The sequence below is a fragment of the Ursus arctos genome, unplaced genomic scaffold (genome assembly GCF_023065955.2).
Source record: "Ursus arctos isolate Adak ecotype North America unplaced genomic scaffold, UrsArc2.0 scaffold_9, whole genome shotgun sequence".
NCBI classification, from domain to species: Eukaryota; Metazoa; Chordata; class Mammalia; order Carnivora; family Ursidae; genus Ursus; species Ursus arctos.
The window spans coordinates 57443397-57470613 of NW_026623111.1; the positions used below are offsets into that span (position 1 = coordinate 57443397).

General features: G+C 44.3%; 1 protein-coding gene across 1 annotated transcript in view; it reads left to right on the forward strand.

Annotated features, from left to right (window-relative positions):
* The first annotated feature begins 3501 nt into the window (after positions 1–3501).
* PARM1 (prostate androgen-regulated mucin-like protein 1) overlaps positions 3502–27217 on the forward strand; it is a 103454-nt gene continuing 79738 nt past the window's right edge. Inside the window, exon 1 of the mRNA XM_026509958.4 lies at positions 3502–3804. Coding sequence (XP_026365743.3) covers positions 3762–3804 — 43 coding nt within the window. The 5' untranslated portion in view covers positions 3502–3761. The remainder of the gene's footprint in view (positions 3805–27217) is intronic.

Here is a 27217-nt window from a genome sequence, read left to right on the forward strand (position 1 = left end):
TCTCTCCCAGCCTAGGAAGAAGCCAAGAGCCCAAAGCTAACACTACTGTATTCTCTAACATATATTCTTTGACATTATCTGTAAATTATCATAAATTCAGAATGTCGAAAGCTAAGTCAACCAAGGGCGATTTTTTATAAGATGTTGAAAGTCTACAACCTTAGAAATTCATTTTAACAGTGACAAAAAAAAGAGTGGAAGTCAGCAAAAGGCAGATTTATCTCAGATTTTATCCCAGTGGAGTATTATAAAGGAACTAAGAGAATTCTATGAAGAAACTGGTTTTTGTTACAAGGCGTGCAAGAGTTGCGTGCAAATTCCATCCCTGGCCCCACTGAGGAGTGCAAGTCCCCCTGGTGCAATATCTCATAGCATCTTCTGGTTTCCTTCACACTTACAGTCTCTTTAAGTATCTCTCAGCCCTTTATTTGTAAAATCAGTATAACCTTATGGGGTATAAAGTTTAAACAGATTACATAAAATGCTTGGAATGATTCCTAATACATAGCAGAAGCTCAAGAAATGTTAGTGGGTATTATTATTTATAGTATTTAATGTAATAACTTATTGCATATATTTTAAAACTCTTTAAAAATTCAGTTTGTTGGAAATGCAAAAACAGTTCACCCATTTCTCCCATCCCTCCATCTTTAACATCATAAATTATTGCATATATTTTTCTGATTGTTTGTTCAATGCTTGACTTTCCACTACTAGAATATAAGCCCCTGATGGCAGAGACAATGAAACACCGTGGCGTACATCACAACCGCTCCCTCTTCTCTAGCTCTCCTCTCCATCTGGGCAAAGGAGAAGATTGTGCTTCCTTGCTTTCTTGGGAGTTGCGCGTGGCCACTGACTCGCTGTAACCAATGAACTAGGAGCAGAAGTGCCACTTCCGGGTAGGAGCCGGTAAAGGCTGCACGGAATTCTCCACTTCTCTTTCCCCGTCTCAGTGAGTGTGGAAGCAGGTATGGTTAGGGAGGTACAACACTGAGGCCCTCGACATAGAGGATAGCTACTGTGGGAAATGACCTGGATCCACAGCAGATGTTGATGAGCAAGGAATAAATCATTATGATTTATGAGACTTTGGGATGGTTTATGACAGCAGCATAACCTAGCCTACCCTGACTGTTGCAACCTGTGACATCCCCACAGCCTAGCATAAGGTCTGGCATCTAGTAGCAGATCAAATATGTTTTCACTAAATTAATAAATTGAACGTTTTAATCATTAATAAAAATGAATGATTTCAGCTAAAGAACGCAATTGTTTTCAACTCCATTCTGTGTACAGTGGGAAGTTTTGGAAATTTTAACTGATTCGGATGTGGGGATTACCATCCTTTGGGTACCAAACCATCAATTTAGGTATCAAAGTCAGAATCACACATGCTTTGCACTCCAGATGGGTTCCATTAAAGTTTTGCTGAATTTCAATTGAATATTTTTTCTTTGTAGGTGTTTTGAAAAACCTTTATTTCTGCCATAGAGTTACTTACTTCAATGGCTCTTATTTAAAGGCACCATTGCCTTATATAAATTTTATATATAAATATACAAATTTTAGTTTATATATAAAATTCATCAGTGTGTGGCCCTTGCCCCCATGACAACCACAACTCAGATACAGAAATTCCTCATAATCATATAGATTACACTAGAAACTGGAAAAACCTCAAGGCCAAAAGCACTCAGAAAACATGTTCAGAAATTAAATTTGCAGTTTCTCTGGCCAGGGAGGAGGAAAGGGGGATAGTCACTTGGTCGTGATATCTTTTTTTTTTAAGATTTTATTTATTTATTCGACAGAGATAGAGACAGCCAGCAAGAGAGGGAACACAAGCAGGGGGAGTGGGAGAGGAAGAAGCAGGCTCCCAGCGGAGGAGCCTGATGTGGGGCTCGATTCCAGAACGCTGGGATCACGCCCTGAGCTGAAGGCAGACGCTTAACCGCTGTACCACCCAGGCGCCCCTGGTCGTAATATCTTTTACTTCTCATTCCAACAGTGATCAACAAATGAACCAAAACTGAAAGAAAGAAAGAAAGAAAGAAAGAAAGAAAGAAAGAAAGAAAGAAAGAAAACCACCAAAACCAATAACAAAACAAAACAAACAACAACAACAAAACAAACCATCAAAACTAGAGCCCAGTTTTATCTGGTTGTGGAAGACAAACTGCACAAGTGGTAAGGGTGGGGTCAGGCAGAGGAATGGTGCAGTGATAAGACCCAAACAAGTGACAAAATGAAACCTGAGGTTCTGGTACAGGAGAAAGAAGTCACAGGCAAAGAAAGCTATTCCCCAGGTCTGCGAATGGTCCTGAGTGAATTAATTCTTTAGGAAGGCTCATTAATCCCAGCCACTGTCCAGCTCTAGTGACTAGGGGACCAGCGGGCAGCTGCTAACAGAGACATTGGAGATGATCTGGCATCTGGTCTGATAGAGGTGTGAGAAATAAGCAAGTCTAAGGTGATGGGGAGGACTAAGTGCAAGGTCAGCGTTGATCCGTGTGAACATACAGAAACCCTGGGCTTTGGAGAGCCAGTACAGTACAGGGAATGACCAGGGTGCCTGGGCAGGCGTCCCATCCGTGCCATTGGCTCGTTGTGTGACCTTGGACATGTACTTAAACCTCCCTGTGCTTCCATTCCTCCCCTGAAAACGACGATAGAATAGTGCCCACCTCAAAGAATTGCTGTCAGACCCTCACTTGGTTAATATCTGTGCAGCACCGTGGCCCAGCACACAAGGATCACTTAACGAAATGTCAGCCTTTGTTTTTTTATGCCCCTGGTGCACAAACTATTCAATTATGAGGTCCAGTCCTTACCAGCCATGTGACCTTGAGTGCATTACTTATCTTCTCTGTGCCTCAGTCTTCTTATCTGTAAAATGGAATAATAATAATTCTTATGTCACAAGATTGTTAGAAGCAGTCATGATACCACACCTAGGAGGCTGCCTGGCTCAGTTATCCCATGATCACTATTACCTGACTTTAGTATTATTTCTTCTGGTAAGAAGCTGAAAATGATAAAGGACAGCCTGGCTTAGGCACCAGGAAGTGCAGTGGCGTTGAATGTGTGGGAAGGTTTAAAGTACACGCAGGAACATCTGAAGAAATGTAGGAAAAGGTTCTCATACTTGTCAAGTAACGTGTATGCTCTTTTGCAATAGTGGGGTCTTGGCTCTTGGAAGTGACGCCTAGCATGGCCTATGCTCACCTGTTGTAAGCTCGCGTAAGAGAAGTTGAGAGTCATTCCTGAGGGCAGAGATGCACTCACACTTCTTTGCGCCCCCTCAGTTCCCAGCCCGGGGCTAGACGCCAGGACCTTCGCCGAACCCCGTCAGAACTCGGGTCTCGCGCCCTGACTGTCCAGCAGAGGCCGCCCTGGGCCGAGGCTCCCGGGACCCGAGCGCCGGGAGAGGGGAGGCCGGGGGTGGCCTTGTCAGCGCCGCGGGGCCCGGGTGGGAGGGGTTTGGCGGGGGCCGGCGCGGCGGCAGAGGCGGCCCGGGCTCGGGCGGCGGGGATGGAGCAGAAGCGCGCCGGGCGCCGGAGGACACGCAGCTGACGGAGCCGCGCCGCGTTTGCCTCGCTTCTCCGCCCGCCGCCGGAGCAGCCCGAGCCGCGCGGGCCGAGCGCGCAGAGCCGCCCTCGCCTCCCGCCTCCCACGGCCGCCTGCCCGGCGGAGCAAGAGCCGTACGCGCTCCCAGCGCTCGGTCAGTCCCGGAGCTCGGCACCGCACACCAGGGTACCATGGTCTGCAAGACTCTCTTCGCTCTCTGCATCTTCACGGCAGGTATTTGGGGGCGCCGTCCTCCCGGAGGGGCCGGGCGCCGTACGGGCCCCGGTGGCCAGCGCTGGGGCTGGGGCTGGGGCTGAAGCGGGGACACGGGGAAGTAAGTCACCACGCGCGGGTGGCCGGAGTGGGACGAGCCTCCGGAGTTGCGTGAAGGTATGTGCGCACTTGGATTTGGGGTGGTGTAAGCCTGTCGAGATCCTGAGCCCTACGGGACGGAGGGGATGACAGGGTCCTTCCTGCCGCAGCCCGCGTCCACACAAACTCTGGGCTTTGTGGAACAGGTGGCTGCGCGACGCGTTCGAACCCCGGGTGGGCGACACTGACTGCGTGCGACTCGAGGCTTCTGGCGTCTCCGAGCACACCCTGCCAGAGTCGGGAAGCAGACTTCTTGAGGCGGTTGGGCCCCGGGAGGGACGGGAGAGGCGCGGGGAATCGCATCTGGAAGGCTCTAAGCAGTGGCTGCGCGCGCGGCGGGGACTTGGTCTGGTCTCGGGTCTCCGGCGTCCCTCCGTGGTTGCGCGCTGGGGATGATGCGGCACTCACAGCCCCGCCGGCAGCTGCCTTAACCCGGCTCGAGCTCGCGATCACCACCTGGGTTTGCAGTTCTACCCTGTGGCGCGGAGCCTCCCCCCAAAATGAGTGCAGTGGCAGAAACTGTCTAGTTGGCTTAAAACTACCCGCCGCCCCCGACACCAATTCTGGACCGCTTCGCTCCGCGCGCCTCGCTGGTCTCGGGACCAACCGCTGCGGCCTCTGGCAGGGGCTGCGGAGAGAGGAGCAGGGGGACTGAGCTCGGCTTAGTGGGGGCCGGGAGACGTTCGAACAACGTTTTCAGTCTGGTGTTGGGTACCCAGTTTTTCCAGAAAACGCAGCCCCACAAGGGACAATCGACTATGGATAAGGCACCAATGGAACCAGCAGCCCGAGTGCGCGGACACTTGTTCCAAAGCCACACAGCACAAGCTGATTTGACTCATACTTCTAGTCCGTGGTTTTTATCCTCCTGAATTGCTTGGGTTCCTGTTCTTGTGGACACAGGTTGTTACAATCCCTTGAAAAGAAGCTAGGGGTTTCCTGGCCGCTCGCAAAGGATAATGCAATTTTGAGGAAAAGTTTCCCAACTCAAGATTATAGCGTGTTTTGTTTCGTTTCTGTTTTCTTCCTTTACTTGCTGGAAGCCTGGGGAAAACCCCCTTCTCGTTTTGGTATCCGCACTGTTTGCAGTCGCGTCCGCAGACGTTCCCGAACACTCTGGCGGCTTTGGCTACGCAGCCTCCGCGGGGCTGCGAGCGCCAGGATCCCAGCAGGTGTAACAGCCGCATCCCAAACCACGGGATTGCCATGTGAGGCAGTTCCAGGAACCCTCCACGCAAGAGATGTTTACGAAACGACATGAAAGGTGCCTTTACTTTCCTCCTCACTGGAAATCTTTTCATGAAGCCCAAGGCTCAGAAAAACTTGAGAGAGCCAGTAGAGCCAGTGCGTAGGTTTGTTTGCTAATTTTATCTTGTGGCTTGTCTTTTTAATTTTTATCGACAGCTCTGGCAGCTGGCAATACCCGGCCTAACCCTACTGGGCAGTGTATGTAGCATTTTTTTTTCTTAGGAACTCAACATTCTTTTTTTCTTGGTCAATTTTAGAGTGTAGTCCAGCTGTTCTGGGGGTGAGAATATTGCCCTTGTCCATCGCCGGAGTGAGGGGGCTTGGGGGGCCACTGCGCAGCCTCATCCATGTAGGGGGTGGAGGTGTCAGAACCAAGACAATCACACCCTCCCAGTTCTGGGGCTCTTCTGACCCCAGAAGACATAGTTATGTTTCTGCGTACATCTTACAAACAGAGTGATGAAGCTTCAACCTTCCCTCTTTAGGGATCCCTGTGTTGTTAGAGCTACTTGCAATTAGTGGTAAGGAAAATAATATAAAAATTGGCATAAATACCTCATGAGACTCTTTGCATCCCAAAGTAGGTTGTTTTAAGAAACCAAAATATCATTTTTCTAGGAAAAGAAATTGCTGTGTTGGGAAAGGAGGGGGGGTGAGGGTTCCGGAAATGAAAGTGGCGTGGGTGTTTCTGTGGCATCCCCCAGCTCCCTTGTAAAGCTCTGGTCAGTTTCACCCAGCAGTTGCTGCTTTTCTGTTCTTCTCCTCTTCCTCTTCCTCTTCCTCCCCCTCCTCCTCCTCCTCCTCCTCCACCCACCCCTGACTCCTCCTCTTCCACCTTCTCCTCTTCCTTCTTCTTTTTTACCCCTCCAGTAAAACTCTTAAGGTGATACTTTCTTGAGTCAGGAATGGGGTTTGGCAGGGGACTGTATTTTAGGTTAATAAATCCACTCAATATATACATAGCATTTTCTCCTGCCTGTATAATGGACTTGCAAATATGTGGGTATTGTCAACAACAATAATCTCAACATTTATTCACTTGTATTTTAAAAAGAAAGAAGAGGGAAAGCTTGGACTGTCTTCAGTTCTTTCAAAGTTGATCGTGGTATAAACTATAGTTGGCTCTTTTACAGACCATTCTCAAATATCTCTATGCTCGAGGTGTATAGGAATACTGCCCCCAAATTAAAATACAAGGCCGCACCCTTGTTTTGGCTTCAGAACTGATGAGGGAAGGAAGCTTCCCTCTTCATCCCTCTCCCTCTTCCCTCCGGATTCTCTTCTTTTTTCCCACCACCATCATTACCCCCCTCCGGTGTTTTGCATTGATTTAAAATCTCCCTCACCGAGACATACTGGAACTTTCAAAAGGCCTTTTCCAACAGTCAAGGAGGACAAAAGGAAAAGAAGCATAGGTAGAAAGAGGCACAAACCCCATGATCCTACTTTCCTGCCTTGGATTCTGCCCTGTCTGTCCCTGCTCTTCCCACAGAGAGACCATCACATCCCACTCCATTACCTAGGCCGATATACTGGCCGTTGGTGACCAAACCCAACAGAGCTAGACTCCAGTCTGCCACCCAGCTAGAGATCCCGTCTGTGTTGTGGGCCTGTCAGATCACTCTTCTCTGGGTGACTAATACCTAGAATGTCCTGATCATTGAAGGGAGACCCCACCCTACACATTTACAGCTCTGTTGTCACTACGAATCATGATGTAGGCCAACACCTTATCATAAGCCTATTAAAGCCTTTTCATGAATCATATCTTAAACATATTAAAAATAAACCAAAAATGCACACACATTTATGAGAAAAGCAAGGTTGCCTGTGGTTATTGGGGGGGGGGAGGGGTGAAGGGTTACTCCCATTCCTTTAGCCTGGTCACCTCCCATTCTTCTGAAGTCTGTATCACAGTCCAAGAAGTGACACCTCCTTCCCATGAAACCCGACCTGAGAAGGTGGAAGCTCTTCGTTGTTATCTGATACATTTACTGGGGCAGTGTTGCAAAGTGGTAAGCCCGGGGATTCTGCAGCGAGATTGCCTACGTACAAAGCTGAGTTTTACTCCTTACTAAGTGTGTAATTTCGGGCACGTAACTTAACCATTCTCAGTTTTCTCATCCCCAAAATTGGGCAAATAAAACCTCATAAGGTTGTTGAAAGTTTTAAATGACTGAACTTACAGCGCCTGGGACGTAGGAAGCACTCAGTAAGTGCTAGCCCCCGTTGTTTCTATTGATCTTATTGATAACGTTTGCCAGTGTTTGGTACCCATTAGGTCGTCCTCTCAGAAGCAGAGCGTCTACGTTTGCGCTTAGACTACGTAAACCAAAGATCTCAGCTAATAGTCCAGCGTAGAGCCAGCTGTTCTGGCAAACCTTAATGTGCAAATGAAGAAAATATTCAGCTGAGCCTACTAAATGCCTAATTTGAAAAGGTTAATAATGTGCCAGCTCCGATTTAGCACAACCGTCCGAAAGAATGCTCTGTAACGAATAGAAGCAAAGGCTCACATGGACTTTGTTTCTTCCACAAAGTCTTTTGCAACCTGGTGTGTTTCAGAAGCCCAACTCCGCTAAATCTTTTAAGTCAGGTTCCCAGAGCCACAAATTTTAGATGATTCCGATGAAAGAACTTAGGAAAAGGCAGTTCATGGTACCTGAAGGATCCAGAATGGCTCTCTTAAAAACCCAGAAGCGTTAGTAATGACCAGACCTCTAATTTACCTTGAGTGTTTGGGCCAGGTCTAATTGTGTGTGTGTGTTTCTAAAGAAAATATTGGCCAAGTTTTGTATACTGTTTGATCAGACTTTCTTAAGCAATAATTTTCCCTGTGGGAGTAGGGAGGTGGGGAAGTGGCCACAGCATCCACTGGAAACAATGGAGAGGGACATTTTAGAAATGTTTTCAAAAGGGATTGGCTGTCTTCACATCCCAAATGAACGGAATTCTGCCATAGCGTTTATAATGGTTTGCTTCCTTCTGGAAGTATCTGTCACTTAAACTGGGTGTGTTAGTTTGGGAATCAAATATTTGCTTTGCTAATAAGATACTGACTGAAACAGTTGTTTGGAAAAATTAATGTTTCATTTAGAAGACAGCAACAATTCTAGAAAGAGGTAGGCAAGTAGTAATGTGTGCCTTAGGCAAAGCTGGCTTTTTACTCGGAAATGCAGGGCTAATGGGTGATTGTCCAGTTAAGGTGACTATAAAATAAGACTGATTTGTGTGCGGCATGACTTTACTTTTAGTCACAGCATAAATTATTTAAATGACAGAATTCACATAACAGATTTTCTGATGTGTGGATCTTTAAACGTTCATCATTATCCTTACACCAGCATAGCCCGTTTCTTTTACCTGTTTTATACCTGTTTTAATGTCATTTCTAATCATTGAGACCTTTGCCACTTTTAAATAATAGAAATCATTACAACAAAATAGACAATTACATAATTCTTTTCATCAGTGTTTTCCATTGGTACAGGGCAGTATGGTGTCAATTGAAAATAATCTGTTTTAATTTTCCTTTGGCTAGTGTTGCCAGATTTAGCAAATAAAAATACAGATTGCCCAGTCCAATTTGAATTTCAAATAAACAGTGAATTCTAAGCATGCCCCACACAATAGTTGGGACATACTTAAACTAAGTAATTTTTCGTGATTTCTCTTGAATCCAAATTTAACTGGGCATCCCATATTTTATCTAGAAACCCGACGTTTGGCCTTTCATCTGCAATTCGTCTATACAATGGGTTTGATATAGGACTCACTTTCCCTTGAATCCCCCTCACCTAGCTTTAGTTGCCCTGCTCCATTTCAGTCTGTTCATGGGAAGACAGGGAGATTTCAGGGCAGCTCTCTCTAGGATAGCAGCTCCAAGGAATAGGGTTCAGAGGCAACTCTCCAATGAAACTTTTTAATCTGATTGCATTTCCTTTTTTTTTTAAGATTTATTTCTTTATTTTAGAGAGCATGCGTGCACGCTGGAGTTGGGGGGAGGGGCAGAGGGAGAGGGAGAGAATCTTGAAGCAGACTCCCTGCTGAGTGTGGAACTGGGACCCTGAGATCATGACCTGACCCCAAATCAAGAGTCAGACACCTACCCAACTGAGCCACCCAGGCGCCCCTCTGATTGCATTTCCATTAACTGTGCACTGTTACGTGTTTCTGAACAGCTGGAATTTCTGTGGCCTTCCTGAAGCTACATTACCTTAGCCTCTTGTGACTTTTCCTTTAAAAAAAAAAAAACACGGTATCCGTATTTTACATGGTAGCAATATTCTTGCCTGGGAGCTGGAACTAGAAGCCTTCTAGAATCCAGCTGGCAACTGATTAAAAAAGAAAGTTATAGAATAGCTTTGGATTTCAATGCTCTTTTCTGTGCCAGGATCTTAATACATCTCACAAATATTAATTATATAAGGTTACATAATTCCTGCAGGATAGGACTATTGGTACACTTGAAATCTGTAGGTATAAAGCCTGAAGCAACACATTAGAATTTCAAGGCAAATTGGGAAAAAAAAAAAAACCTTAAGCAATTGAACTGTGGTGGAAATTAGCATCTTTTATACCTATGGCAGAATCTGTGAGATCTGTGAACAGGTAACTGTTAAGTGGGGGGAAAAATTGTGTCAGGTTACCAGTGTGGTATTTGGAAAACACGTCTATTCGATACAAAATAAGATGAATGGTAGAATACAACTTTGATGATAGTATCTTCCACTTATAGTCCAAATTCTGACACCTGATTTTGTTTTCTATCACGGGGGAGATAAAGACAGAGGAACTTCGGTGCAGGTGTTGAACACGAAAAGAATTGGAAGAGAGAAAATTTTGTTTGTTTGATTTTTTGTGTTTTTTGGCCGTGATTGAATGGGGTGATGAAAACATGTTAAATGATGGTATTCTTGCCAGTTTTGTGTTACCCAGAAGCGTACTCGTTACTGACCGTTTGTTCACGTACTGTTGTGTCCCGTGATGGATTACTAGTAGTGCTTCTGCTTCTTAGGACCTAGAAAAGCTTCTGTGATCCTACGGACGGACAGCAGACAGATAGCATTATACTGGCGTTGAGTATTTGATTGTTAAGCACTCCACGCCATAGGGTTCTTGCTTTGTGCTGTAATTTGGATTCTTTAGGAAGAACGATAGCAATTATCGTAAGGCTAAAAGGATGCTCTCTTTCTTCACCCTGCAGAAGCTACAATGCCTTGTCTCTGTGTGTTGAGGGAAATGTTTAAGACGCCACCATTCTATTGAGTTCATGTAGTGTGTCAGATTACGTCAAATTATGGGAGGATTTCAGTACATCGCAGAATTACAATACGGAGGGGTCTTGATGCCCGTTTGTTCATGAGAGGGTCCTAAAGAAATCTGGTGGACTGAACACCTCTCTGGTGGCCTGGGAAAAGAGGCAAGTCGTTGGTGGATCGCACACTCTGCCAGTGGGGAATTCTTGCTCTCGGTGGATTAGCGGCATGAGAAGCAACATCAAGAGGAATATGGCCATCACCCAACCGATGAGGAAGCCTGGGTGTTTTGTCTTAAAAATTACTATTTGATACGGACAACATCCAAGAGGAAGAGCCCTGGAATTCTCCTTTTTGAAGAGCTATTCACACAGGTCTGAGCAAGAGAAAGAATGATCAGTTTTCAAGAATAGAAGATCATTCATCATTTACATTGTAGGAAATGTCAGTGGGGAAGTAAGTGTGATATCAAATTACATGTGGAAACTGGGTAAGAAATGGACAGTAGGAAGGAGTCATGGCTGTTCCAGAAATTCTGCCTAGGATACATGGGGGAGAGGCTGGGGGTGGTCTGTTACATGAGACGAAGAGAATATCAGATGGCTGAATGTGGTGGCGGTTGAAGAGTAATGGAGGTAATAATTAAAATTATTGGGGGCTACTCCAGACCAAACCACCCCCTTGCTGCTGCTGGGAATGGGGAATGCATTAAGTTTCATTTTGGGTGGAGGGGGTAGGGGAAAGGGGGTGGAGGATGGGATAAAAGATTCCTCCTCAAATTTGTATGAATATAAACCTACTTTAGTAGCCTCTTTAGGTCTGTGAAAGGTTGCAAATCGAGCCTTTCTGATGCAACAATGTGGTGGCCCTTAATGGCAGGTAAGTAAGGCATCCTCAGCAAAGTAAAAGGGGACAAAGAATGAGAAAATGCTTTGAGATGCCAGAAGGAATGTGCTGCTTAGTTCGAATCCATTAAGGAGGGCTGAGTGGCGTGGGGTGCTCGCTTCAAGGCAGCCATCCTAGACGCACCCGCACTTCAAAGAGTCTTACTTTGAGCAGACTCCCCTTTCTAGTCTTATAGAAAGAGGCGCACAGCCCTGATATTTATCAGGTGAGGATGAGATTTTTTTTTAAGATTTTATGTATTTATTTGAGAGAGCGAGTGAGAGGGAGCACAAGAGAGGGGAAGGTCAGAGGGAGAAGCACACTCCCCGCTGAGCAGGGAGCCTGATGCTGGACTCGATCCTGGGACTTCAGGATCATGACCTGAGCCAAAGGCAGTCATTTGACCAACTGAGCCACCCAGGCGTCCCAAGGATGAGATTTGCGAGAAGCAACAAGGTGTGGTGGAACAGGCTTTGGCTAAGTCAGGCTGGCATGGAATGCCAACTCCAAGATCTCAATTTCCTGCCTTTTTGGGTTGTGATGTATACATTGATTACGATGTGAGTAAGCATTCAACAAATAGAAGGTTTAATTTATTTTACTTCATTTGCTCGCCTGCGTCCCACTACTAGATTGTAAGGTGCGGGGAGAGCAGGAATTTTAGCTGCTTTGTCCCCACTGTGTCCCCAGCATGTAGAACAGAGCAAGACACCTAACGAGTGCTTAGCAAATATTTGTTAATTTTTAATTGAGAACCTGCATGTACTAAAACACTGTCCAAGACTCTGGAGAAACAACAATGAACAAAAGACACGAAACTCTACCCTCAGAGAATTTTCTTCTTTGCGGATGATGAATTTTGACTTGGTCAGAAGAAAATCAGTGGTTGACTATCTAATAGGCAGCAGGGAGTCTGCTTCTCCCTCCTCCTCTGCCCCTCTCCAGGCTCCTGCTATTTCTCTTGCTCTCTCTCAAATAAATAAAGTCTTTTAAAAAACACATTTTTGAGGGTTGGCAAAATGAAGACTTAATTCAAATTTTGCCTTAGATCACCCCAAAACGAGACATTGGCAAACTTGCTTACTATCAGGTGCTTACATCTAGTGTTTCCAAATAGCTTTTAAAAAAATATATGAGTCAGCCTTTAGTTTTCATTGAGGGTTACAAAAGATAAACTTTAAAATCAGCTTTTTTTTTTTGAGCTATGCACATACAAGACGTTTCTTTTAAAAATGTAAGCCTTTCCTCACCCCCATGGATATCACTTTGAAATAGTTGAAATGTAAAAAAATAAAATACAGTTTAAAAAAAGAAAAAAAAAATAGCTGAAACGTTTTAAGTTCTCTGGCCAATTAAGAAAATGTCACCTTTGAGCTCAGCTAGAAAAGTCCGCCATTTGAACATTTTTGAGAATTTTCGGAATAAGTAAAAATAAGCTGCTGATGAAAAGTGCTTTGAGTCTAAAGGAAGCACGAGTGGCAGTCACCCAGTGATGTCTGAGAAAGTTAACTAAACTCTACCGCTGAGTGTTGAGAGCATAAGTTAGTCGCTAATGAACCGAAGAACAGAATGGGAGTTTTCTTGGCCTTAAAGACTCCGCATCTGCCTCCACTGGTGACTCTGAATTGTGTTGTGGTCCAAGCGATAGTCTGAAGGGGTCGAGGTCCCGACTGGAATCAGCCGTGCGGTCCCGTGAACGCTTGTTACCAACGCCGCAGGGCGGACCCCCGACGGGACTGGCGTTGCAGTCACCCGGGCTGGCAGAGCCCTCAGCTTCATCGTCCAACAAATACTCATGGTACTTTCTGGCTCAAATAGAAACATTTAAGTATTTAGCAGCTGCCAAGAAGAACACGAGCTTAAGAAATAACAACATACGTGTCTTGAAGCCTCAGGGACAATGGTACAATTGAAGACTGGACTTGAAGAGCAACCTATAAGCAAACCAAGGAACAGCAAAGATGACACTTTATGTTACAAACATCTGCCTTGCTCGTTCAGCGAGGTCCACTTGCCCATTTTTGAGGAACGGTCAGACGGTTTTCCAAAGTCGCGGCACCATTTTATATTTGTGTATCCTTTCTCAATAAAGTCACTCAAGGACATTTTTTTAAGAAAAGGAAGAAAAAAGACAAGAGAAGCCTCCCCAGATCTCAAAGGCAAGTGCAGCTGCTGAGGAAGGGAAAACGATTACCTCACCGAGAACCGTTTGAGTTAGGTGGGTTATCGGGAAAGAGGGCGACGTGGTTTCTGAGATGAGGAAATTTACAGCCAAATTTTTGTTAAAAAAATTAAATGTCAGTAAGTGACAGTCATGTCTTATTTTATAACAGTTCTTAAAAGCGGCCCTCAAGCACTGTTTTCTTTTTTTGTTATTATGGAAACTATAAACAGGCACAGAAATTGCCAAGAATGTATCTATCACCCTCCCAGACCTGAGTCAGAGTCTGTTTTGGTTAAGAACTTTTAAAATTTTAATACGCTGGAAATCATATAAATGTCTAACCATAACGTACTGGTCGGATGGATTAGCAAACATTCAGTGTTCATTCAACTGGGCCACACCGAGCAACTGCTAAGAAGGGGGAGGTGCTTGGCTCGTTAATGTACGAACACATTAGGTGGTTACAGTATGTTGAACTAATAAGTGTAACTTTATATTTCACAATTATATCTGAAAAGCAAGCTACAGAATAAATGTACATTGTGATGCAATATTTAAAACATTTTTGTGTGTGTGCCTGTAGAGAAAATCATTTAGAAGAATATGGTGGCTATTTCTGGCAAGTGAGCTTTGGGTTAGTTTCACTTTTTATGCTCTTTTCTTTTGTCTGAAGTTGTTAGTTTGTATTGCCTTTGCCATTAAAAAAGTAAAGATATTGTCAAGATTTTAATTCCTCTTTATCAACACTTAATGCAGCTCTTGTAATTGCTGGATAGCTACTTCTGTCCTCAAAATCTTGATTCAGAAATCCTTCTGATGGATCCCTCAAAAAATACATCTTAGAAAAGCAAATAACCTCAGAAAGGTTTACAGGATATCACTGATGTAATGGGCCGGGACGGTTCTGGGAAGGAATTGACTTAAAGTAATATTATATTTCATAAAACCAGAGTGCTACATAAATCATGGATCAGAACAACCGTCTTGGATAGTATTTTAAGAAACTCTGACTTAACTGATCAGAATTTGAGATACTTTGTTTCTCTACCTTGGTTGTCACTTATGGAGCAATTTTTAAATTAGAACATTATTCTAAGCTTTTCTAAAATGAAATCTGTCATCTTAGATATCAAAGAAGAAAAAATAGCCCTCAGAAGAATATACAATTTGGTTTCCTTTGGAACATTAAATTTGTTATACCATCTTTTCAATAAATTGATCGATAAAATGTGGTTTAAGGAAATGCTGGTTCATCCCTTACTAGCAGTGCGTGAGCAGACAGGCCAGCCCCTTCAGATTCTAAGTCAAGCTCAACATGCTGGTGTGGGGTGGAGATTGCACACTTGTGATTTTTAGTTGTAGTAGGCATCACACATTATATGATGTTCATTTCATTTGCAACTTCATCTAATCCTCCTAACAACCCCATGAGATAGACCGTACCAATCCCACGGCGCAGTTCAGGTCACCACGTCTCAGAAGTTAAGTAATGAGATGTAGATCACACAGTTGGTAAGTGACAGAGCTAGCTTTGAACCCAGGTCTGTCATCTTTTACCCACCTCAGTCTGTACTGTCTTGAATGGCCAAATCAGACTATGTAAATTTAGTCTCCAAAGTTTCTCTAGACCCTGACCCTCTTTCCCATCCCCACACCTACACACTTTTTTTTTTTTAAGATTTTACTTATTTATTGGACAGAGAGAAACACGGCGAGAGAGGAAACACAAGCAGGGGTAGTAGGAGAGGGAGAAGCAGTCTCCCCACTAAGCAGGGAGCCGGACGGGGCTTGATCCCAGGACTCTGGGATTATGACCTGAGCCAAAGGCAGACGCTTGACCAACTGAGCCACCCAGGCGCCCCATACACCTACACGCTGTATAGAGAACCTTGTCATTTCTTCCTAGCCTGTCACAGTAACTCCTAAATGGTCCCTGGCCACCCTTTGCCTTCTCACAGTCTCTCGCCACTCTTTTGGAAGTCATTCAGGCCAGGCCAGACTGCCTGCTCCCCTCCAAAGGAGCAGAGCAGACCTAAATCTGCCCGAGAGTCTTCCAGGTGCTCAGCTTATAGCTGTAAATCCCCTTTCCACCAGAAAGAAGGCAGGCTCCTGGGAGAAGTGGGTCATTCCTGGTATGGGTTCGAAAATACATAAGATGAGCCTGGACTATCTTGTCATACCAGATAGCGAGGATGCTGTCAAAGACAGCCATGGCTCCTGTGAAGAGGACTCGGAACCCTTCAATGAGGCTCCCACTGGCCAAAGGTGAGCATCAGTGAGGATAACTGCAACGGACTGAGTCACACTGTTCAAACTCAGGAGTTAATTACGATACCAAAACCAAAGCAATAATACAAAACTTCATTTGTCTTCATTGCAGGACGCTAACAAGCCAATACATTATTTTGAAAAATAATAGATCAATAGGAAGAACTAAAATTCTTGATTGATTGATCTTATTTTGCCTTTATTTTATGAGGTGTATTGCTGGGTGACCAAATATTAGATAGTGGGCTGACTGTCCTTAAACAGGTTTTCAGCTAGTAAATGACGATGGCCCGGTAGAAAGAGAACAGCACCGTACTGCATGGCCGAATGAGCCAGTGGTCTTGGCACTGACCGTCAGCGGCTGCCAGCGCCATGAAGTGTAACACAACCAGATACTGTGTCTCCTGACGGGAGCGTACACCATCCCCCGTGAAATAGCCTTGCCACATTGAAAGGAACCCACATCTGATCAAGCCTCCACGTCCAACTATCAAGTCACAGGAAATACAGAGGACCAAAGAAAGTGTTAAATAACACCACAGGAATGAAATCAGCAAAAGCCAGACCACAGAAAGCTCTACCCGACAAACAGACCGGTTACTTCAACAAACAGATTGCAAGGAAAAAAGAGAGATTAAGAGAAAGATGGGAAGGCAGGATTTATTGGTGAAAAAGAAACTTTAAGAGACATAGCAACCAATCACAATTGTGGACCTTATTTGTATCAAACCAAAACTGTAGAAATAAATTATGACCTTTATGAGACGACTGTGAATTTAATCATTGACTAGACATTTCGTGATATTAATGTATTATCATTTTCAGTACGATAACGACATAGCCTGTATGTTTTCAACGACAGCCCTTGTCTTTTAGAATTATACACCATTATATTTACATAAGAAGTGCCACTGTGCCTGGGATTTGCTTCAAAATAATATGGGAGTGAGATATAGGTGGGGGCATTTGTAGAAAAAAAAAAAGATCTTGAGTTAATAATTCTTGAAACTGAGCAAAGGGTACATAAGGGTCCATTACACTCTTCTCTCCCATTTTGTAGATGATTAAATTTTTCCATTATTTTAAGTTTTTAAAGAGAATCTTCCAGAAACCCCCATTTCTTACAGAAACAAGTCCAAACTCCTTAGCAAGTGGCTTAAGATCTGAGTTAGAGGCAGAACAAAAGAAAGGTGGTGCAGGTAGTCACAGTGTGAGAGGCTAGAGAAGCAAATAGATCATTCTTGTTTGGGAAGTCTTCCCCAGGACAGAATCACGTGCCATATACCTTCAGGCCTTTGCCCCTGCCAGTTCCTCATTCTAGAATGCCGTACTCCACTGCCTGCCAACCAAAATTCTCTTTGTCCCGCAAGTTCAAATTTTCCCTACACTGGTTTGCCTATGTTACCCCCGTAGACTTCTGGTCTTTGGAGAGCAGGGATCTTGGTCTTAGTTTTGTATCCCTCCTGCCCACGTATGAGTGTGTACACAGTAGGTGCTCAGTACTTACTTAATTGACCTGAGGAAGCTGAAGCTCAAACGTGTAGACCGCAAGGTCTCACAGCTCATTTGTGGCTGAACTTAGATTACAGATCTCACGTATAAAGGAGTAGGAGTCCCCTGACTTAAACGACTCCAACGCTCCTTCCACATTGTTTCCCAGCAAGCCAACACTTGAGGGTAAGGCTGGAAGGCTCCCTGATCGCTGAGAGAAGTAACGCATTAACTCAGAGTAGCTGAAAGTGATTTATGGATTGGCAGGTAGAAGGGCGTAGAGCCTCGAGGGGGTTGCCTAGCGAATAAAAACATGCTGCGAGTGCGAAGTGGCCTGGGAGCTGGGACACCACGTGGCTAAAGAGCTGCACGGGGAGAGACTCCGTGGAGGCACTGGACATCAAAGGCCCCGGGGGAAGCACAGAAAGGAGAGGAGACCCGGTTAGCCTGCGTCACACGATCACACAGCAGCTCGAGAAATTTGGAAAGCAATTGTAATGGCTTTCCAAACAAGCCTGCTGTCTTTGGGCAAGCATCCTTAGCTGCACGTATTTGCGGAATAAAATTCCACTCTAGACAAGGAAATCCAGTAAAGATTATGCTTTAAAGGATACATAGGTAGAGGAATTCAAAAGAAAGTGCACCCTCCTGGGTAGGAGAGGCCACTGGCTCCTGTGTTCTCGGTTACCCAGCAGCAGAGGCCGCCAGCCAGTGTCCTCTCCCCAAACACCGGTCCCCCATGCTGCTGCAGGCGCTCGCTCCCTTGGACGATGCCACACTGCCAAGCTTGGGATAAATATAGATTAGCTATTGTCTTAGTTTCCTAGGGCTGTCATAACAAATTACCACAAACTTGGATGGCTTAAAACAACAGAAATTTATTCCCTCACTGTTCTGGAAGCTGGAAGTTTGAAGTCAAGCTTTCAGCAGGGCCATGCTCCGTCCGATGCCTGGAGGGGAGGACCCTTCCTTGCTTCTTCCAGTTCCTGGTAGCCCCAGGCGTTCCTAGGCTTGTGAAAGCATGAAGGTCAATCTCTGCCTCCATCTTCATAGGACCTTCTTCCCTTTGAGTCGGTCTGTGTCCAGATCCCCTTCCTACGAGGACACCAGCCATCCAGTCATACTGGATTAGGGCGCTCCCTATTCAGTATGGCCTCATCTTAATTTGATTGTATCTGCCAAGACCAGATTTCCAACGAAGGTCACATTCACGGGTACCTAAGGGTTGGGGCTTCATTCTGTCTTTTTGCGAGGACACAATTCAACCCGGGCCCGCTATATCATTCTCACATCTAAGCCATGTTCATGAAAGACCCACCCCCACTCATAAAAGAAGCAGTTAGTAATTTAATCAATTATAAATTACTTTTATTCAAGATAGCAGCTGCAATCACTTCAAGTATTTTTTGTTTTACTTGTTTACTTTTTAATGCATTTATTGCTCTCGATGATAGAAGGCTGGTTGAGACCGTTTAAATCAGGCATTTCTCAACCAGAGTGCTGTGGGCATTTGAAGGGGACATAGCTTGCAGAGACAGCATCTCTAGTCCCTGACCACTAAGTACCCAGACACTGTGACAAGCAACATAGAAGAAAAATGAGGGGGGGGGGGAGGAGGGAAGGAAATGCCTTCACATATTTCTAAACTTATTAGCCTCATTGAAAACCAATGGTGTAAATTAATGAGATTTTTAATGGCTCTCCTTAGAACAAAGAATGGGTTGCACTAAACAATAGCAGTTCTGCTTATGTAGCCAGAATAACTTCAAGAGTCCTCTGGATGCTTCCAGAACATTCTGATACTGGCATGATTTGTAGCATGTGTGCTTTTGGGAGCCATGGGGCAAATTTGAGGGCATCATTTCACTTCTTCTCTGCTGTGGTTAATACTGTATTGTTTTCAACCTTTTGCCTGAGGTAGGGTCAGGAAGAGAATAGTGAGAGCAAAAAGTTACATGGGATAAAAATAACCTCTCCTCTTTTTTGGTGTAGCTCGATGCTTGTAGATATGATGCCTTTCCTTATGTGCAGGGAAAACATGATCTGCTCCCTAAAAAAAGCCTCTTTCCCCCTTTCTCTGTAATGTGTTATTGGATGTAGGACATAGGAGGTCACAGGAATCTTTCATGGGAAACTTTAGAAATTGTGACATTCTAAAACAGTGGATTACTGTCTGCCAGTGTGAAGTGTGTGCGTGTGTGTAACGTATGTATATGTATATTTATGGGTAGGATGTGTGTTTCCCTCCTTTCTTTACCTGCGTCCTTCCTTACCAAATGCCAAATTACCAAAGTAATTAGAAGAATATTAAAAGGAGGAGACCAGGTAACAAGAGGAAGAATTTTTTTCAGGGAAAATTAATGTTCAAGGGATTCATACATTTTCCATAATATCTGAAATTCAACTCTTCCTCCCCATGAAAAGCTGGATATTCGATATATTTAATTAGCCATAATCATACTCGTCCACATCTTCTGATTAGTAACTAGGATGTTAATTAGATAGAACGTGGACATTTATTTGGTTCTATAGCTACCTAGTCATTTGTTGTGGAATTATAGCTTCCCTTCCAAGTCAGAGTGAAGATCAACATTTGAAATTCTTTTCCCTGGAAAATATACAATTTCTCTTATAGGAGATTTAATTACTCAGATAGTTTTGCTTATATGGGCAAGAGAAATATTCTAAGAGAAGTGAGAGGTGTAGTGTCTAAAGTCGGTATTGATTTGGGTTATTCTCAAAGGGATAAAAAAATTTAAAGCTATGAACAAAGCTCCTTGATGAGAACTGAGTTCATGCCGAGATAAAAAGTTACAGAGCAAGAGAACAGCCTCATTATATTTTTAAAATCCCAGGGAGAGCCATTGTTTTGCCAAAGCAATGTGGTAAAACAGCCTGGGACCCAACATCGGTGCCCAGGAGACTAGGAGTAAAGAGCTTTAGAAGCTTTGAATTTTTTTCTAAAACAATTAAGATGAAAGGAGTTAATCAGGAAATCTGAGGTTATATAAGGGTTGAGCAAGTCAACCAGCTCATATATCTGGTTTGGGGCACATGCTTGGGATGACCACACTTTTCCATGGAAGACTGTTCTTTATGATAATTCTTCCAGAATGAAAGGAGTGACAAGAAACATTAAAGTCTGAAAAACGATCCCCACCACCGACATCTGAGAACATCCTGGCCTCTCCAGAGACATCTGACCGAGGAAAGCAGACGAGCCAGCTGGGGCTCAAACCCCCAAGGGCCTGACAGGAAGAAGAAGGAAAGTGGGTCAGGCCTGGTCAAACAGCATGTCTCCCTTGGCAAGTCAAGCTGGCCACTTTGGAGGCTACCAATTCTATCATGACTGGCCTGGCCACCTCACGACCTCCTCTCCAAACCTGGCGTGGGAGCTGCTTGAGATGACGGCACTCGAGGCAGAAACTCGGAGCAGATCTGGACTAGAACCTCGGAAGCATCAAGCCTCAATCCCCACAACAGATTCTTCTCAGAATTGGTGGGAAGAGATCTTTCACTCTTTTTGCAGGAACTACCCCAGAAAAATTAAAAGCCTTCTGAGATGGTGTGTGAAGAGACAGGAGTTCTAGGGAAAAGACCCAGTTTCTCTTTGACTTCATTGTTGCTGGGTTTCTAGGAAGGCACAGAAAACCTGAACTGGAGACACAGGCTTACTGACATGTGCCAGGTCGGACTTCACCAGGTCTGTGCTGGCCAGAGTGACCTCATTTCTCTCCTCTCCTCACCTGGGCCGAGTCTGGTCAGAATATCAACAGTGGCAGCTTGGCTTTGGAAGGGCACTTATGTTTTTTGCTTACTGCAAAGGCTTTTTTTGTCCTTCCAATTTTTAAAAATTCCGGTATAGTTAGCATACAGTGTTATATCCGTTTCAGGTGTACAATACAGTGATTCAGCCATTCTGTACAGTACTCCGTGCCCGTCACGATAAATGTACTCTTCATCCCCTTCACCTATTTCACCCATCCCCCCCCCACCTCCTCTCTGGTGACCATCTGTTCTCTAGTTAAGAGTCTATTTCTTGGTTTGTCTCTTTCTGTTTGTTTTGTTTCTTAAATTGCACATTTGAGTGAAACCATATGGTATTTGTCTTTCTCTGACTGGTTTATTTCACTTAGCATAATACTCTCTAGATCCATCCATGTGGTTGCAAATGTCAGGCTTTCATTCTTTTTATGGCCGAGTAATATTCCTGGGGATATACCCACCACGCCTTCTGTGTCCATTCGTCTGTTGCTGGACACGCTGGGCTATGGCAAGTCCTGCTGCAATAAACATAGGGTGCATGGGACTGACTTCGTGTTTCCATTTTCTGTGGGTGAGTAACCTACATGGTGTAGTTTGGGTATAACCCACTGGATCCTAGGCTGGTTCTATGTGTAACTTTTTGAAGTTTTTGTAACTTTTTGAAAACAGTGTTTCCCACAGTGGCTGCACGAATTTGCATTCCCATCAGCAGTGCACCAGGGTTCCTTTTCCTCCACGTCCTGTCAACACTTGTTTCTTGTGGTTTTGATTTTAGCCATTCCGACAGGTGTGCTATCTCAGTGTGGTTTTGATTTGCCCCTTCCTGAGGGTGAGTGCTGTTGAGCACGTTTTCATGTGTCTGTTGGCCACCTGTATATCTTCTTGTGAGAAACGTCGTTCATGTCTTCTGCCCATTTTTTATTAAAAACTATTTCTGTTTTTTTTTTTTTTGGTGTTAAGTTGTATATGTTCTTTCTGTATTTTGGATACTAACCCTTTATCAGATATGTCATTTGCAAATACCTTCTCCCATTCAGTAGGTTCTCTTTTACACACTACAAGGTTTTTAACAACCCAAATTGGACCTGTGTTTGACTCATAATGCCTGACCAAAAAAAAAAAAAAATGCTATTTTGAAACTACCCAGTGAACAATGTGTAGATCAGACTTTGCTGTAAACTCAGTGTTCTAAACCAGCTCATTTGCTTTTCACGTGAGACACTGATGGTATATTCTAGCATCGTGTTCAAAAAATATGAACCAACCTCACTGCACCACAAGAGAGAAATTTCTATTGGTTGTGATGACAGTGAACAAGTGACAGGCACCAAATGGCCATCTGCAAGGGAAGTATTAGCCCTCATCACCTGGACTCTTTAATGTGCAAATTATATTGTCCACAAATTTTCTTGATTTTATTTTTATAAGAATATGCTTTTTTAGCTTCAAACTTAAGCAACACTTGATTTTTCTTTTTGGTGAGGAATCAGGCAGAACATAGGCAATTAGCTAGATGCTATGTAAATTCAGGAAGCCTGATTAATAGTGAGATCAAAATTCATCTAAGAATTTAGGTCTAAGCCATGGTGGATCAAGTATCCTAAAAGCATTAGCAGTTTGGCTTTAAATGGGACATTGGATTAATTCAATTTATCCTTCCTTGTGGCACAGCATCCTTTCAAGGTATAAACTCAATTCATGGTATGGGAAATGAATAAGATATGCATAAGCTTGTGTTGATTTAACAGGGATGACAAATTAAATGTTTGGGTAAATAAAATATGCCAAATAACTGAGCTTTCTCTATATAATATAGGTTGTTGGTTTTTAAAAATGGAAGAATAATATTTTTAAAACTATATGTAACATCTGTGGCCAGGTCCCTGATAAGGTCCATGTGTCCATGCATCATCTGTTTAAACAAGTCTTAAATGCGATGACCTTTGGTATCTGCCCTTTATGATCTGCAAAGGACTCTTAACCTGAGGTCCACCAAAGCCTAGATGATCCATAAATGAGCACCAGGAAGTCCATGAAACACCCAAAATTGTACCTAACATTGCATGTATATATTTATGTGTCTTTTTCCCTTGGGAGAAGATCCGTAGTTTGCATCCACTACTTGAACTCTGGCTCCCTAATAAGATTAAGAGTATCTGACGTTCATTCTGTGATTCATTTTACACTTAAATGATTTACCGTTCTTTGAAGATTCTTAGGACTCCTCAGGATGGTCTGGTGCTAGAGCACGTCCTTAGCCTACCAGTAGTGCTGCCTCAAGTTTACAGGACCTACGGCTTCCAACGTCCAGGCTGCTCTCATATGCATCCACATCACGCTCTGGTCACCCACAAAGGCAGGGATTGTCCCTTCTAGTTACAGATAAGGAAATCGTGGTGGGTCGGGGGCAGAATGGTTCGGAGACGTGTCACTGAAGCGGTGGGTCTGAGAGCCCTGGGAGTAAGTCATGGGTATCCGGACTTCCTGGCTTTGTGTCCTTTCCATTGCAGTCTGTTTGGTAGAATGCCATAAAAGCCATACTTCAATGCACAGCTTAGTACTTTGGAAACCACTTATGTTAGCTAAAGTCTTTAAACTCTAAGCTTCCCAGATACCTGGTCTAAAATTAATCAGACTAGTGGCGAGTACAAATTTCAGCTTAAAAATGGAAAATACTACCCTAAGTGTATAGATTTTCAGGCTCTTGCTTCTTAACTTCTGATAAACACATTTGAATAGCCCCTATGGTTTCCACAGAGCTTTCTGGTGCAAAATGACACTCAATCCTCACAAGCTCTCGCCAGTTGGCTCATATCCCCGTTATACAGATGAGAAAAATTGAGACTCAAAGAAGTGAGGCAACGTGTCCAAAGTCCCAGTGAAAGGCACAGAGCCGGAACTCAGTGCCGATCTCACGACTCCAACTTCACACCTTCTCATTGTATCACAGCGGTCTTTACAGTGCCCTGAGGGCATCCAGCATAGGGCAGGGGTGCACAGGCTGGGAAATACGTTGTCACATGACAACGTATGTGAAAACGTGAGACCACATTTGCAGAGACTCATGCATTGGAGAAGAAGCTGTCTGCAGAAGAAATTCCATGGAGGGGATCAACAGTGCTTCCCTGGAGTCTAGACTTGAAGAATTTTCCTAAAAGTGCAGAATTTTCCACCATACCAAGCAAAGAACAAATACATCTCCAGCCAGCAAGAAAACTACTGACACTGAAACCCTCCCTAGTCCTAAATGCAGCCTACAGCCTTTTACAAAGATTTTTTTTCTTTCCAGAAGAATACATAGCCTACTTCAAAGCAGGGGGACTACAAGAGAGATTTAGGACAAGAAAAGTTATTGTTGCTCCCTGTGTCTTACTGGCTTTTTGCAAACTTCATAGGAACCAAAACCCAATGATTATTCTATTATCTTTTGCCAACATTAAACCTTTTTCCTAAGTAGTTTTATGACAATAAGTAGCTGGCAGAGACATTTTTCTGAGCAGGCTGTGCTGAAGGTACATGAAAATGCACTGGGAGATGCATGACTTATATAGTTTGATTTTGATTTCTAAAAGACTTACAACTGGGCGTAGATATATAAAATAATGGGGAGAGCGTTTGCCAGAACCACTCAAGTTCAGCTAGCCGTAGAGCAGTACCTCAGTCAAGTTCTCGTTCCAGGTCTGCAGAGAACTTGGGGTTTGGAGCCCATGACCCTGCTTTTAGACTCCAGCTCAGCCACGGAGGAGACAAGGGAAGGGGGAACTAACGTTAAGTCTAATAAGGTGGCAGGTACCGTGTTACGCACTTGACAGTTTCTTTTTTTTTTTTTTTAAAGATTTTATTTATTTATTCGACAGAGATAGAGACAGCCAGTGAGAGAGGGAACACAAGCAGGGGGGAGTGGGAGAGGAAGAAGCAGGCTCATAGCAGAGGAGCCTGATGTGGGGCTCGATCCCACAACGCCGGGATCACGCCCTGAGCCGAAGGCAGACGCTTAACCGCTGTGCCACCCAGGCGCCCCTGCACTTGACTGTTTCTTGCCCGGCTCCACAGCAGCCGTGGAAGGTTGGTACTACTGGTCTCCATTTCCAAATAGGAAAACAGAGACTCAAGGAGATCCAATCATTTGTTCAAAAGCAAGGAGTCAGTGGCACCCCAGTTTGAACCCAGCTCTCTCTGCCAGGAAGCCCTTGCCCTTTCATTCCCCACTTGTATTCTGGGCTTCAGTATCTCCATCTGTAAAATGTGATCATTCGACATACCTCGTGTCATTGTTGGAGTGCAAGAGATTAATTCACCCCAAACACTGCTGCTACACAGGAAGTCTTCAATAAACAAAATTTCTCTTCCTACGTGTTCTTCTGTCGATAGCCCTGATTTTGTGTTCATTTGTTCCGTTAATCGATTTGGGGTTTTGTTTTGTTTTTGAAGATTTGGACCTAGCTCAGGTCTTTTTAAAATGCAGAAGCAAAAAGGGAACTCTAAATGCAGGTGCCTATGTGACTTTAGAGGCAGGGCGGGCAGGCGGGCAGGAATAACTTTTTGTTCTCCTGCTTTCTGTCGGTGCGAAGAGCCACGGGGCGGGGAGGCCCAGGGCAGGGAGTGGGGTAGTGCTGTTCTGTTCCTGCCGAGACTGTGTGGGGTTACCGGGTATCTTTGTCACTGTGCACCAGGGCCCTTGTGAATACCTTGACCATCCTTCATAAAGCAGCTGCTGTCCTGCCGCTCTGGGGAGCGGTTGAAGCAAGACAGCAGCCAGGCCGCACCCTGCTAGGCCTGCAGGCTTTCCGGGCAGCCTGTGTCACTGTAGGCCGCTAGCCCAGAACACTGCCCAGGCCTGGTGCCTGGTGGACAATGTGGATAGAACCTCACCGGCGTTGGTGGGAAGTGGCAACATTTCCTTGTCTATAAATGACAGCCTGCTTGCAGAGAGATTTGTCTCCAAAATAATGATCATTTATGTACGTGTATATGCATTTAACTTAGCTCTCTGCCCGAAAGCCCCAGAACGCTCTGCTTGCGTCTAAATGAATGCATCCAAAATGGAAACGTCTAGATAAGCTGGGGTATTTGGAAAAGGTGGTGACTCTTCATCTTAGAAAGATATTTGATATTTTGTTCAGAAAACATTAACTCAGCACCTTTTTTTGAACTGAGGATGTACAAATGATTAAGGCACAGACTTAATCTCAAATGCACTGACAGTCTAGCAGGAAAACAGACTTGCAAACAGATGTCCTAACAGAACCTCGGGGGCTCTGTGTTTGAGGCGTGAATGGAGTGTACTGGAAACCCAAAGCAGATAGGGCAACTATTTTGCCTGTTGGACAAGTGATATCTGAGTTGGTTTTTAAAGGATAATAAGAAGTTGCCAAGCAAAGGAGAAAAGGAGAGGAAGGGGGCCCTACACACAGCATGTGCAAAGGCCCAGTGTCCACCCAGGGGGGTGAGGGGTCCAAGAGGCTTGGCCAGAAGACAGTGAGACCAGAGAACAAGCTTAGGCCAGGGTGAAAACATCAGGGGCTCTAGATTATGACAGTGGACCCAAGTCCTCCCCCTGCCTCTTCTAGGATGTGGCTCTGCACAGCTGACACAGTCACTCTGAATCTTGTTTTCCTCATTTATAAATGGGAAAAATAACAGTTCCTACCTCTAAGGGGTGTTTTGAGGATCAAATCAAAATAGCCCATAGCACAATTCTAGCAATAGGAGCACTCAATAAATGTCAACTCTTAGCAGTATTTGTGGTAGCAATAGTTAATTTTACAGTAAAATCAATCACTAGGAACATGAATAGTGTTCACATTAGACTCCTCAAGAGTGTCTTTTAAAGAAAAAGGTCTAGAAGAGCGCCAACCGATAAAGCGTTCTGCAGTGGCGGCAGTGTCCTCTTTCTGCACTAGCCATCACCTGCATCCGGCTGTTGAACATTTGAAACGTGTCTTCTGCAGCTGAGAAACCAGAATTTTCATTTAATTGCATTTCATTCAAACGGCCACATGTGCCTAGTGGCTAAATATTAGACAGTGGAGGTCTAGCATCATGGAATCAGAGAAGATTCAAATCGTAAGGGATCTTAGAGATTGATATACACATTCTTCAGACTCTGCCCTCCCCACGCCATTATATTAATGTGGAGATGGAGGCTCCGAGAAGGAAATTGACTTGCCCAGGGTCACACAGAGAGTTAATGACA